Here is a 14904-nt window from a genome sequence, read left to right as displayed (position 1 = left end):
TTTGATTTGATACCACTGATCCAAGGGAGCCTGGCTGCTGAATCTAGAGAATGGGCAGCACTTACACCTCCATGTCAGGTGGTTTAAAAAAATACAGTTGATTTCATTAGTTGTAGCGAGGCAGGTTTATAAAATGCATTAAGTAACATGATTACGTGCCTCTGACAATATGGTATAGTCAAACCTTGTTACAGCTGCTTCAATGTTGTACCAACCCTGCTTAGCACCAGAACTTTTCAGTGAGCAAAATTTTCCATGTGCAGGGATTACACAGGTTTAACTGTGAATCACAAAATGCCAAACTTATTTTTGCATAGTAATTCTGTAAAATAAATGGTGGCGCTAAGTCATGATTTGACTGTATATTCAAAGAGATTATGGTATGGTAAATGTTGAACAGTATATATAGTAGACTCTCATCAATCCAGCTCATATCACAAGCCAGGGTAATGCTGGATCAACAACGCTGTTTGATTACTGAAAGATAGTTGAAAGGGGGGGGGGAAGAATTAAATATAAACGTCTGTACAGGCACGTAGAGACATATTTCCATCTTCTGTGTTCGAAAGTCTAAAAACAGTCTGTGCTAGCTTTCTGGCAGATTATAGAGTCTACTGTATTTCAGAATGACTGATAGCATTTGATTACTAAAAAATGCAAAAATGGGACAATAGAAAATAAATCAAGCTCATGCTGATTTCAGCAATGAGCTGATCAAACAGCAATTTCCTGCTTGTACTCAAGTAAAAAAATATACTGAATTTGTTAGTGTGAATTATATGCCACTGTGCATTGACTGTAGCTTTTTTTGCTTGTGATGGGAGGTTGGAATAAAAATGACTATTTTTAAAAACGGCCCACTGACAAAAAAATTTTCGTACGTAACAATTGGTTTACAAGAGAATCAAATTTTTTCAAGATTTCATTGGTCATTACAAAATTTTTTTATCAATGGTACCAGAACTAATTGATTACATCTCCAGGGCCACTACCACAAACAAAAACTGACAACTGCCCACCCAGGGCCAGAATCGATTCTGGCACCCCTCCCCCCATAATTTTTAACAAAACAAGAAAATATTTTGTGAATTAAAACCAGCCAAAGTTTATTTTTTGGATAAAACAGGAAAAACACAGTGACCTTCCAGGTGCAAGGCACCAGACCCCTTCCTGCCGTCTTCTGGTTGCAGCCCTGGGGACACCCCCCCCCCCCCCACTGCTATCCCAAATATGTAATAAGAGCTCATCAATGTTAAAATAAACAGAGTGGTTAGAAGTAAAGTTGAAAATGAATGCGAGAGAAATAAGTACCAGACATTGAGCATGGGTTTGTAAGGAAAAGTGGACAAATTCAACACTACGCAGAAATGAATGGGTGATGGTTTCCTTGGAAGACATAGCAGTAATGCCGGCTCTTGGGGGGGAGTGCAGCCTGTATGGTTGCAACTCTGGAGGGGTGCCAAATCCGAGGTAAAAGGGTTTTTTGTCAAAAAAAATTGACCAAAAGAAATACGGGGAAAAAAATTTATAGACAAAAACAATGTAATTATATCTGTCGCTCTAAAAGGGGCATCAAATTTGAGGTGAAAGGGCAAAAAAAGTTTTTCCTTTTCGTCAGGAATGGTTGGCATAAATTGAGTGGGTAGGCAGGGGTTGCTAAAAAAAATTCCAGCACAGGTAGAGATTTTGTGTGAAGCTGCCCCAGAATTGAAGAAAATAACGTTCTGAAAAACAGAACATTATTAAAAAACAATAATTTAGCATAGACTTTAACTTAAAAGTTTTCAGGTTTTTTGGCCAATGTGAAGTATAGTTTGTCTTTTGACGTTTCGTTCACGTGAGTGGTGAACATAAAAATGATGAGATTGAAACCCAAGCTTTATCCAGAACCCTTAGGAACAACTTCAGCCGATGGTAAAAACAGACTAGCTCAATAGACCAATCCCAATGAGGCAGTGCGACTCAAGCAGGGAGAAGACATAAGTAGTAGCCTTTTGCCCGCCGTTACATAATGATTTCTTGAAAATATTCGACACTCGTGCAAACAAAACGTCGAAAGACGAAAACTGTACTTCACATCGGCCAAAAAACCTGAAAACTTTTAAGCTACATTCTAATTTACACGATGGCCACGAAAGTCTTTTTTGTTTCAATAATTTAGCTGTTTTATATGGAGATGTGCTGAACATTCTTCCACCATGAATTATAGGAGTGAGTTTTTCTGATGACAGAGAAATATGCACATAGATTATATGGTACTTTGGTTTATAAGCAGGACATTACAATAGTTCAGAGGTTTCCAGCAATTCAGATCATGCCAATCAGTTAATCTGATAGTTACAAAAGTGTTTCACAGAACTCAAGCATCCATACAGCGAAACCTCAATTTAATGATGGTCTGTAGACCAAGAAAAATTATTGATGCTTTTTGAGATATTATCAAGAAACAATATTAAAAAATACAAATGCAAGGCCACAACAGACAAAATGCCCAACGAGGTGGCTGAGAAAAAGATGCCCATAACAAATATGGGGAGATGTCATATATTCATTATATTATTTAAATAATTATCTGGGATAAGCAAACTCAGAAATAACTTCTACCCACGAACAAAGAAAAAGTTGTTTTTTCTTTTGTTACATACTGTTATTGGCACAGTTTGTCTTGCTTGAGAAGTGGGATTTCCAGAACACCCCAATTTTATTTTTGGTACCAAAACTTTTCTGTTAAATACATTTTTATTGTAAGTTCCCAAATGATGTCTTTAAGTATGATACAATGTATTATAGTTAAAAAGATATGCATACCCCCTACCCAATACCTACATTCCTCTAATGTAAACATGGTCAAAAATTCAAGTCTTTTTTCATAGCCAAAGCCTTATGTGGCAACAAGGGCATGTGTAACTCTTCTCTGCACCCCTTCAACCAAGTCTATGTCCCTATGTAAGTATGATCTTCAAAACCTTACAGCATATTTAAGTCCAAGATGAACTAAGCCTCAAAAATTCGAAAGAATGACTTTAAGAGAATGTGAAAAGACATTTTTAAGAATGAAACCAAGCATTCTATTTGCTTTTTTTGGCCACTGAACAACGTTCAGAAAACTTAAGCCACTCATCAATAAGAATCCCGAAATCTGACCCCAGTTGCATCCCCAAGACAGCAATACCATTCATCTCGTAAATGAAACATGGGTTGCTTGAACCAAAATGAGCAACCATACGTCACGAGCCACCATCAACACTAAAGGGCATGCTCCATTCATTAGCCCATGTTGCAATCGTATTAAACTTGTCTGGAGCATCTCCCTATTGCCTGGATTCTGACTACCCTCCATTAGCTTCACGCCATCTGCGAATTTGCTAGCAATCCCATCGATACAACAATAGAGTTTATCAGTAAGAAGTGAAAACAGTATTGGCTCAACAACACTTTCTTTACTAGGTGCATGCAAGGTTAAACACCAGTAGAAATGGTCTTGATATTGATATCAATATAGAAAAAGCTTGGCCACTCTCATCTGCTCTAAAGCATATACATAAGTGGATTCATTCTGTTAACGGTATCAGTTACAACATATTTTTCGCAGCTCCCAAGAGACTCCATGATATCCAGGTTTGACTGTACTATATTTCATGACAGAATAATCAAAACTTCATGTAGAGAATGTAACAATCTAAAAACAGTTTAAAACAAACTTTTATAAGCTTTTTTTTTTCAACACTAAGTGCGCTGCACTCATTATTTTATACTTATAATACATCAACACACATCTATCTTCTTGATACTCTTTTTTAAAGAGGATACATCACTATACATAGAATAGATTCCAGATACTGGATCAAATATGAACACTATTATTATGTTCTAACTATGCAAAAGTTCTTGAACATAGTGACAAGTCTACAACAAGCACCTATCACTTGACAAACAATTTATGCTATAGACAGTTTTTCTTATACACCCAATATCGAAACAAAGTTGGAATAAAATGTTATGAGAAAAGTTCATCGATGCGAAACGCCATGCAATGAACTGTGATACAAACACGATCAACACCGACATGCATATATCAATATGCAAAAAAGTTATATATGTTTTTCATGAGCTTATTTCATAATAAAGACATACGTACCCAACACACACACACACACACTTGCTTGTTATACATGTATAATCATTCATACATCATCACCCACATCAATTCATTGAAAGTAAAACTTTAGCAATTAAAATCAGAACTTTGAAAATGTAAAATGGAAAGGGATCGATATATAAAAAAAGAAAGACTCAGCTTTTGGGCTCTACTGGAAAACAAATGCAGGATTCTGGCATAACAACTCCAATTACACTTTCTGTGGCCTCGGTACATTATGCGGGGCTTCATTGAATTCCTCCAACTCCTCACCAGGATCAGATTCGGACGCTAGTTGAAAATACTGCTCGCTTCTCGTTGGCCACAGAAGGTGGGCCATGATTGCATATGCCATGAAATCTGCACTGGAGGTGATGCCTAAACAAATGGGGTGAGGTAAATTTTCCATTAATGTAATTATTTGCTAGAAATTTCAAATACATAAAAAGCACTTTTTTCCTTAGTAACATTTTTTTTTACATTTTGAAATTTTACATTTTTTAAGCATAGAAATAGAATTCGTAAAAGCAGAGAAAAATAGGAAAAAGTTTGATCGTGACAATTTAAAATACAGTTAAACTCATTGCAGTGGAATTCCAAGGCTTGGCAAAATTACATGCTACACAATTTTAAATCCACAAACTATTTAAATGACAAAGGAAAAATATATGAATGAAGAATAAAGAAATTACCCAATAGTAGTTTTGCTCTCCACAGGGCAGAGATCTTAATAGCGATCAGTGCAACAACTGGAAGATAGACGAACCAAACAAGTATACCAGCACCAAAATGGACATAGAATTTGAGCTTCATGCGATCGTTTTCATCTAGCATTGTCGATCGCAGCTCGTACAAGAACCATACCATGATGACAAGTCTGAAGACCAGAATTATCCATCCGGGAAATGTCTGGTACTCATATATGTCGTCAATAACATCAACTTCAGTCTATAAATAGAAAATTTCTATTAGAAAGCTAACAAAGGTGGCACTTTTGAAATGATGAAGACAGTATAATGTTCATAACTTGTTCAATCTCTTATATAACTGAGATAAGAAAAAAAATTATAATGACATATTCGAGACAACATAAATTAAGCTAGTAAAGTCAGAGTAAGAGTTCTGCATCTCTTGATAACTACTAAGTAAGAAATCTCAAGAAGTAGATAACTCTGATTAATTTACATTTGCAGATTAATCATGATTCTGTCATCATCAGAAGACAAAGGGAAGGTTGCATTGCATTAATATAATATTACATATGTCCAGTGTCGTAACTAGCCATTCCTGTGCAAGAGTTTGTATGACCCCCTCAATTGAATACCCCCCCCCCCTACATTTCTGGAAAGGGGGGCCAGAATGGCCCCCCTTTCCAAGTGGGACCTGTGCGGGTACATCTGTTGCACCTGCCTAGTTACGGCACTGTATATGTGATACAGCTTACCATGTTCCAGACATACAGTAATATGTTCACACAGGTATATAACAGCCAAACACAGAATAGCAGAGGTTTCCATGTGATTTCTGTACGAGTTATCGCCCAGCCTTTAGCCAAAAGCAACAGCAGCAACATGAACAGACTCTGTAATGACAAGAATAAAGAAAATTCAAGCTGTTTACAGCATGCCAATTATTTTCAAGGGAAATCACACTGGAGTCATTAAATAAGTTATTTAATTACAACAAGCACTATTTTATCAATGCTCAGTTTTTGTTAATTTATTACAGTGTTAAACCTTGCTATAGCAAATCTTTGGATACATAGAATGATATGTTTTTAGTCTCTTTAGATTTTTTTACACAAATTATTTTATAGGGATACAGCAAATGTCAATATGAATGCATTATTATTAGCCTAAACTGAAATGGAGCCAGAAGTGCATAGTTATAATTGTAATAATTGTCCCAGTAGCTGGATCTGCATCTTTTCAGCCGACTACTACTCACGGAACTGTCAGTTTGTGCATAACAGGGTAGGGGATATAGGAGTAGGATCCACCAATTCAATATAGGCCTGAAGGACATTTGCTCCTCACTTGGGGTCACGTTCTTGGAGCTTCCCGCATTTACCGATAGGTGGCTTCGTTCGGATGGGATCCATCTAAATAAGAGAGGGGTCTGGGAGGTTTACGATAGGCTTAGGTCAGGTTTTTTACTCCCAGACCACGTAGTCGGGAATGCGGGTTAGTTAATGATAATCACAACAGTACTGACAGGGAATTACCCACCTCTGACTTGGATGGCTTCTCGATTGACAACAAACCACCGGGCAAATTAAAATGTGTGTTAATAAATGCCAGGAGCTTGGGTAACAAGAAAGATTTTTTAGAAACTATGATAGTTGTGGAGGACTTGGATCTTATAGCCATTACAGAATCTTGGGCAAACGATGGGGATGAATCTTTCTTACACATCTCTGGATACGATACTTTTTTGAGAAATAGATCTGATAGGAAAGGGGGTGGAGTGTTGATATACGTGAAATCATGTTTGAAGGCTAGAGAGTGTAACGTGCAGAGAAGTGACATTGAAACCATATGGGTTGAACTTGAGAACAAAAGACGTCATAAGCTTATTGTTGGGGTTTGTTACAATCCACCGAATAGGGATCAAAACTACATCGCCAAAATGCATGATGAAATTTCCTACATGTGTAAGCGAAAGAGGGTTCTCATACTAGGGGATTTCAATTACCCGGGTATTGATTGGGAGAACCTTTCATCTGGAAATCAGTATGAAAGAGACTTTCTTAAGTTGGTGCTCGAAAATTTTTTGTATCAGCATGTATCAGAAGCCACTAGGGGTACTGCTATTTTGGATTTAGTTCTTACTAGTTCTGAGGATCTAGTTGAACATGTTTCGGTGGGGGAAGAGTTTTCTTCCAGTGATCATCGTATCGTCAGATTTCACTGTAACTTTTCCTCGGGTAAGGTTGATAACAAAAGACTGGTTCCTTGTTTTCGGAGAACTAACTTTGATGTTTTGCGAAGAAGGTTAGCGGAAGTTTTCAAAGACCGGTTGGAATCAGTAGGGGTGGTAAGTCAATGGGAAGAATTTAGTACGAAGCTGTCCTCTGTTTTGCACGACGTCATACCCTTTGTTCGAAAAAAGCGTGTTTGTACATCACACCCTCTATGGTTCACGGATAGCGTGCGGAACCTTTATCTTGAAAAGAAAAGAGCATTCAGAGAGTATAAAAGTGGACGAGGTGACCTATCATTGTTTACTGATAAAAGAAGACTGTTGAAGAAAGCGATAAGGGATAGTAAAAAGCAAGTTGAATCTAGGTTGGCAGATAACATTGGCTCTGACCCAAAATCATTTTTTCGATACGTCAATAATGGATGTAAGGGGACAGTTGGCCCCCTCTCGATAGGAAGCTCAAAAGTAGAGAGCAATGTAGGCATGTGTAGTGCTTTCAATGACTTTTTCGCGTCGGTTTTTAATGGAGATAATGATATTCGATATACGGGTGTTGCATGGGGTAATAAAACGCTCAACGATATTCAAGTGGAAGACGTGGAGGTCCTAAATCTTCTAAGAAATGTATGTGCAAGCAAAGCACCAGGACCAGATGATATCTATCCCAGGGTTCTCAGGGAAGGTGCTAATGAATTGTTGGGGCCAGTCGCACAGATATACAGGAGTAGTGTTGCTGAGGGTATCGTCCCGAGAGATTGGAAACTGGCTAACGTTGTTCCGATATTTAAGAAGGGTAGTAGAGAAGTGGTGTCTAATTATCGTCCAGTGAGTTTGACGAGCTCCCTCTCGAAAATTTTGGAAATTATCATCAAAAGGCAGTTTGTGAAGTGGATAGACGAGAATAATGTATTGTCGGATAATCAGCATGGGTTCAGGAAGGGGAAGTCATGTGTAACTAACCTCCTTTGCTTCTATGATTACGTGACTAAGGCTTTGGGTAAGAGCAAAAATGTCGACGTTGTTTACCTTGATTTCCAGAAGGCATTCGATCGGGTCCAACATGGCAAACTCTTGAAGCGTTTACACGAGATTGGAATAGGGGGCAACTTGCTGAATTGGATAGAATCGTGGTTAAGAGATAGGTCGCAACGAGTTATGGTGAACGGGGAATTCTCTGGTTGGACAGATGTCACAAGTGGAGTTCCTCAGGGAAGTGTCCTTGGCCCCATACTTTTTTCACTTTTTATCGACAAACTCGATCAGGGTATCGATGGAATTACTAGCAAATTCGCAGATGATGTGAAGCTAATGGGGGTAATCGGAAATGAAAGCGATAGGGAGTTGCTCCAGACCAACTTAAACAAGATTGCAGCATGGGCAAATGAATGGGGCATGCCGTTTAGCGTAGATAAGTGCATGGTCGCTCATTTTGGTTCGAACAACCCACGGTTCTCTTACGAGTTGAATGGTGTCACTATCCCGGATGCAACTAGAGTCACCGATTTGGGAATTCTCATTGACGAGCGACTTAAGTTTTCTGAACATTGTTCAGCGGTTGTCAAAAAATCGAATAGAATGCTTGGACTCATTTTCAAAAAGGTCTCTTCGCGTTCTCCTAAAGTCATTCTTCCGCTTTTTCGAGGCTTAGTTCGTCCTGGAATGGAGTATGCTGTAAGGTTTTGGAGACCATACCTACAGAGGAACATAGACTTGGTTGAAGGGGTGCAGAGAAGAGCTACGCGTGTCCTTATTGGCACACAGGGCTTGAGTTATGAAGAAAGACTTCATTTTTTGAATATGTTTACATTGGATGAACGCAGGTGTCGAGGAGATATGATCGAAGTGTTCAAAATTTTCAATGGGATGGATAGGATGGACCATGAACTTTTAGTACACCGCCAATCGACTGCTTTTACAAGGGGACACCAGTATCGATTGGTGAGGGACAATGCAAGGTTATGGTGTCGCAGGGAATTTTTCTCCAATAGGGTTGTTAATAAATGGAATAGCTTACCCCCGGAGATAGTAAATTGTAACACAATTGACACGTTTAAAAAGAAATACGATAAACATGTTGGGGTAAATCGAGAAGCTATCCATTCTTAGAATAAGACAACCATAAGTATTCTTATGGGCATTGTATAATATTTTATCATGAATATATATTGTTTATAATTTTTGTGAATTGCATTTTTAATTGGGTTGCTGTATTTTTGAAACATATGACATACAACCATACAACCATATTTTTATCAGCCACCTTGTTGGGCATTTTGCCTGTTGTGGCGTTGTATTTGTATTTGTAACATCAAAATATGATCAACGCGAAATGTTCAATATGGATGCTTTTGTGCTAAAGAGATTGACTGCTCCTCAACCATCTTCGGTGATAGAGTTCAAAGATCATGACATGCTTGATGGTCTAAAGCTGGCGGATCCAACATTTTCCACTCCAAGTGACATTGATTTAATCATAGGGGCTGATCACTTCTTCTCGATAATTCCCAGCTGATCTTGCGTCTCGAGGAATCAGTCCTGAGCTGCTTCAAGAATGTGAACTCTGGTGGCATGGACCACCATTTCTCCGTGATCCATCTAGAACCTGGCCTAAGACAAATGATGGATTGCTGAAATCATCACCTATACCTGAAGAAAGACTGGATCCAATATACTCATACGCAACATCGATCAACAACACTCTGAGTGATTTATTTGAAAAATATTCATCTCTGTCTAAAATAATTCGTATCGTTGCATACTGCTTCAGATTTTTGTCAAAATGCTTCGGGACAAAACTTACTGGCAGCAACATCGCGAAACCCACTGTGAAGCCATTGCAGTTGTCTGAGATAACATTGTATAAACGAGGCTCAATTGTACCACCGTAGTTTCCTGCATCTAATCTGTGGATTTATACATTAAAATAAACATAAGAACTTTTTGATGCAGATTATATATTGTAGCACATTATCAGCTGCTGTTTAATTCGGAGTGAATGGAATAGGAACTGATATTTTAAAAAACTAATTAATGAAAAATGATTTTGTAAAGATGCATAGATGGTATATAAATGCAAGTACAAAAAAAATATTTTTTCTACAAAAGCAAAGCATGATCAACAACCTCCTTCAAATTTTTGATTTCACTAATTTACAATTTTTGTAAATTGCATTTTTAATTGGGTTGCTATATTTTTGAAATATGACATCCATATTTTTATGGGCATCTTTTTCTCAGCCACCTCATTGGGCATTTTGCCTGTTGTGGCATTGTATTTGTATTTAATGGATGAAATTTTAACTGGTGAATTATATGATCATAGGCAGAGATAAACTTGGAAATCTGGGGGGGGGGGGTCATTATTGCTGGGGGAAGCATGATGATGCTGATGTCAATTCATATATACATATGCATTAGATCAATTGCCTCTACCTTTGACGTGGGGGGCACATGCCCCGTATCTCCACCCAAGTATACGATACTTTTAATTCAAAGTGGTGCATTCAAAGAGCACTAGGTACTCTCTCCCCCCGACTAAAACTTGGTATTGGTGCTTAGAATTTTATATGTGCGATAAATCCCCAGGCTCATCATGTAATTTGTTCCTCAGCTGAGTAAAAACACATTTCTTCCTTTACACTTATGATTCTACTGCTCACTCATCTTGACATATTTTTAGATATTGTGCTTGATTTTCAACCAAAACTAAAAACATGATACAACGTTTAAGAAAAAACAATGCAGAAATATCTAAAACAAAAATAATAAAAATAGTGCTGATATCATAATTGCATCAAATGTTTGGCAACCAATGAAACATAGGAATATACATCCCGATGGTTCAAAATAATCTTTAAGAACTAAAATCACCCACAGAAGTGTTCAAAAATTTTAGCCTATCTAAAACTTGATAAAGTAAAAATAGGGATGGAATATGTAATCAAAGAGTAAAAGTATAAATTAAATTTCTATCACAACAATAAAAACTGAACAGCAATACCAAAAAACTCTTAGGAAAAAAACCTGTACCTGCGACAAGAGATGCATGACATCTCCAAATATCTGAAGACCTTGTATATCATCACCAAACATGGCAAACATTATAACATATGTGAAGAACGAAAGCACATAAGCTAACTGAAATGTAAGAGAAGAAGTGAAAAGACGGGTTATGTGGTGATGCTGATGCATGGCTGCATACATCTGCAGCGAGACTAAGATTATGTATAATGCCACGAGACCAAGATACATCTCAACAGTGCCCTGGAAATACAAAAAATGGTAAAAACGTCAAATAAAATACACTCATGTTGCACATAATCAGATATTAAAACTAAAAAATATATTAGTGCTTATAATTTCATCATCGTGATCACACGTGAATCATAGATATCACTTATTTAATAAACATCAGTCAAATACAGTCAATTTTCAATAAGCCAAATACCTGTTTGCTTTTATGTGTTTCCAGAATATTCAAAATTTTATAAAGTAGTTTACCAAGTCAAAATAATAAGCAGCTGATGTTTTTTGTTGGCAGAGGCACATTCGACCAGGGCTTGACAAATCAAAAAAAATTTAAGTGCCTATACCAATTTCCTAATCGCCATGGCAACCTAGCACCTGGGATTTGTCAAGTCCTACATTAAATTAATCAAAATTTGACTGGAAATGTATTATTCTCGCTAAATTCTAGAATTATAAATATGAAATTAAACATTAAAAATCAGTCTTTGAACAAAACAATAGAATGTTATGCATCACCAAAAGTACAACTATGCCATCCATGAACTTTGTTATGGAATAAAATATGCAAGAAAATTTACCTGCTGATCAAATGACAGTTGAAACTCAAACGGATTCCTATGTACTCCATATGGATCACCGTTGACTAACCAAATATCATAATCTATGGCTATATTCTCATGAGAGGACTGCGTCCATGTGCAATTATTCTCACCGCCAGAGCGATAACATGCAACAAAGCTCAAATACCAAAACCTGCAAAATGGAAAAGGGTAAGAAACAAACATCAGTCAAGCTAATGTCAAAACAATTGAATTAACATGAAACACATCTTCAGGACTGTCACACATCTGTGGCAAACTTGTTTTTATAAAAGTCTGTGCCAAGAATTTGTAACAACTTCACACTTCATCAGGCGTAACGCGTTTGTCAGGTACATCAGAAACTAGTGTGATTGTATTTTGCATATTGTGCCACAAAAAGAATCAACAGATTATTCTTTGGACTTAAACTGTCAGACCAGACGCGACCCAGGTTCTGTCCCTCCCAGGATATAAGCCTTTTACCCGTGTGGGTTGAAATAATGACTTGAACTGGGTTTGCACCGTACCATCCAGAACCTCAAACCTGGATGCTTTTGAATAGTAATTACAGTGTGTTCTATCCAAAACCCAAAGATTAAATTTAAAGATTAAAAAAACAGAAATAAGAGTCTAAAATGTAAACAGATGCGAGAATTGTAATCAATTATCAAAAATATATCCATACATGCAAACATACTCATGCATTCAGATCAGGGCTTGACATGCTGAAAAATTTATGCATCAAATTTTTTAAGAGTCAACCATAATGTTTGAAGAAAGATAGTCCAAAATAATATTTTTTCAACATTTTCGGGACTTGATAGATCACTTTTAATAATTATTGGTTGACAAGCTAACATAAATTTTCAGAATTTTATGTTGTTCTTCAGATTCAAAACCAGTAATCACACATTGAAAATTTTGATATGAACCCAGCAAATCAGTCAAAAGTAACATGTAGTAAACTTTGTGTGTGAATATACAGGGTGGATAGGAAATGGAAAACTGGGCACATTTGAAAAAAGACTGATTGACATCAAAAGGTACGGTTTGCACTAAAACACTTATGGCCTAGTTTTATTTTTGATAAATTAAATGAAAAAGTTCATGCTTCCCTCACAGACGGTTATGTAAAATGAAAAATTTCACATGGCACATTAAGTGCAACGCAAACAATGCACAACTAATGTCTGACAATTTGTGTGTATCACATAAACCATGTCATATTTCACACAATGCGAGAATCCTACCATTTGTTTAGATGTAGCCCAAGCTAAAAAGGGTGTGCGTATTGAAATGTGACGGTTTTATATAAAGCAAATTGTCATGAACATCAATTATTCACTGTTTATATTACATTTTATGTGATAAGGAGAGCTCTTCGTTTTACAGTGCCACCTGTGTGTGAGTGAAATTTGAACTTTAAAATTTATTTTTAAAAAACTCTACGTTCCCCCAAAGCAGAATACGCCAAAATCTGCAATGCATGTCGCAGAACAATCATTGGCACTGTAGAAAAATCTGGAAGAATTTTAAGAAAAATATAGAAAACACTGTTATGGGAATTTTTTCTGCAGAGCATTTCCAGTCAGCCGAGAGCTCATTGCAGAACAATGCGAAACATTCTGCTTTGGGGCTCCATATGTCAGGGGTTCTCAAACTTTTTCCACTGGCAGCGCCCCTTTCCCTGATCAATGCTTATGCACAGTGCTCCTCACAAAGGTTGGAAGCACTGCAGGGTGCAGTTTTCGTGAGATCCCCTTCTCTATGGCATAGGTATTTCAGTGCAAGCTGCACCTTTTTATGTCAATTGGTTAATTTCATAGGCCAATTAAATTTTACAATATGTTTTTACAGGACTTCTCATCCATTCTGTATATTGGTCAGATTTTGCGGCCCCACTAAGACTATTGGTTGAATACCTCAATTGCCAGTGTGGAAATCCAACTGACTTTGGCAATTTAACACAATCGTCATTCTCTCACCAAATGAAAACACTACTGGAAAGGAATTAGTGCTGCTCCTAATATAAAAATGAGGGACAAGGAAGAGTGAGCACAAATGTGAATTGGCCCGAATGTGAGTGCATGAATGTGAACTGTCGACCATTGCACTTAAGTCAACCTATATCAGAGCGGCTATTTACACAATAACAAATTTACCGAGCCTGGTTGGAATTTTGCACAGCATAGGTGAACTGGTGGCCGTTGACAACGTGGCGAGAAGTGTCCACACATAACTCGTTGGTCTCGCACGGAATGCTTAGTAGGAAATCTTCGGTGCCGTTTTCGTTACAGTGTCTGTCCCGAGCGACAGTGTCGATCTTCTCGAACATGACGGAGCACGCGTCGTCCAGAGGCGGCAGGTGCTTGGGTCGGTTCCGGTAGTAGTCGACGAAGTACTGTCTGTCCACGACCACCATAGCAGCCTTGAAGAGATTACCTTCGCTGGGTTTCTTGGTCGTGATGTTCCCGTATATGAACCCCAACGTGTTGGCGCTGTCATGGTTATCGGTCTTTTGAAAGCCAAACTTGGCTAAAAACAAGAAAAACTGCCCGGTATTCCAGCTCCCTTGCAAACGCAGTGAGGAAGAGCTGTTGGACATACACACCAGGATAAACACAAAATTTTGTATTAAGTTCATGCTATATGCATTAAAATAAGTACCTTCGCCTATACACAAATAAATTAAAAAATTGGCGATGAAAATAAAATCGAAGCGGTGTAATCACATAATAACAGCAACTACGCTATCAGCTATGATATTGAAGTAACCCTTCCCCGTCCATGACGTTACGCAGTTTACGGACGGCCTTGACAAGCACTCACTGGAGTGTCAAATCATTGTTTTTTTTAACTGAAAAATTAAACACATCTATTTATGACTAAAAATCAGCAAAACCTCAATACAATATATATATATATATATTTTAGACAGATTTTTCTCATTTTATAGTTTATTTGGTATTTTTGAGTGTTTACTCAATTATTCATGCAAATTGATTTCATATTTTA

The 14904-nt window shown here is 37.4% G+C and overlaps 1 protein-coding gene across 1 annotated transcript; it reads right to left on the bottom strand.

Annotated features, from left to right (window-relative positions):
• Positions 1-865: 865 nt before the first annotated feature.
• LOC149080813 (transmembrane protein 145) lies at positions 866-14708 on the bottom strand. The gene is made up of 6 exons (XM_089237490.1): positions 14052-14708; positions 11887-12061; positions 11090-11323; positions 5583-5720; positions 4831-5086; positions 866-4516 (listed from the first exon to the last, which is right to left on the bottom strand). The coding sequence occupies exons 1-6, from the start codon at positions 14531-14533 to the stop codon at positions 4350-4352; spliced, it is 1452 nt and encodes a 483-aa protein (XP_089093616.1). The 5' UTR covers positions 14534-14708; the 3' UTR covers positions 866-4349.
• Between the last annotated feature and the right edge of the window lie 196 nt (positions 14709-14904).

This window comes from Pholcus phalangioides, unplaced genomic scaffold (genome assembly GCF_987345545.1).
Source record: "Pholcus phalangioides strain wild (caught in Gottingen) unplaced genomic scaffold, Ppha-v1.0 ptg000010l_1, whole genome shotgun sequence".
In the NCBI taxonomy this organism is placed as follows: domain Eukaryota; kingdom Metazoa; phylum Arthropoda; class Arachnida; order Araneae; family Pholcidae; genus Pholcus; species Pholcus phalangioides.
This window is presented reverse-complemented; position numbering and strand designations above follow the sequence as displayed.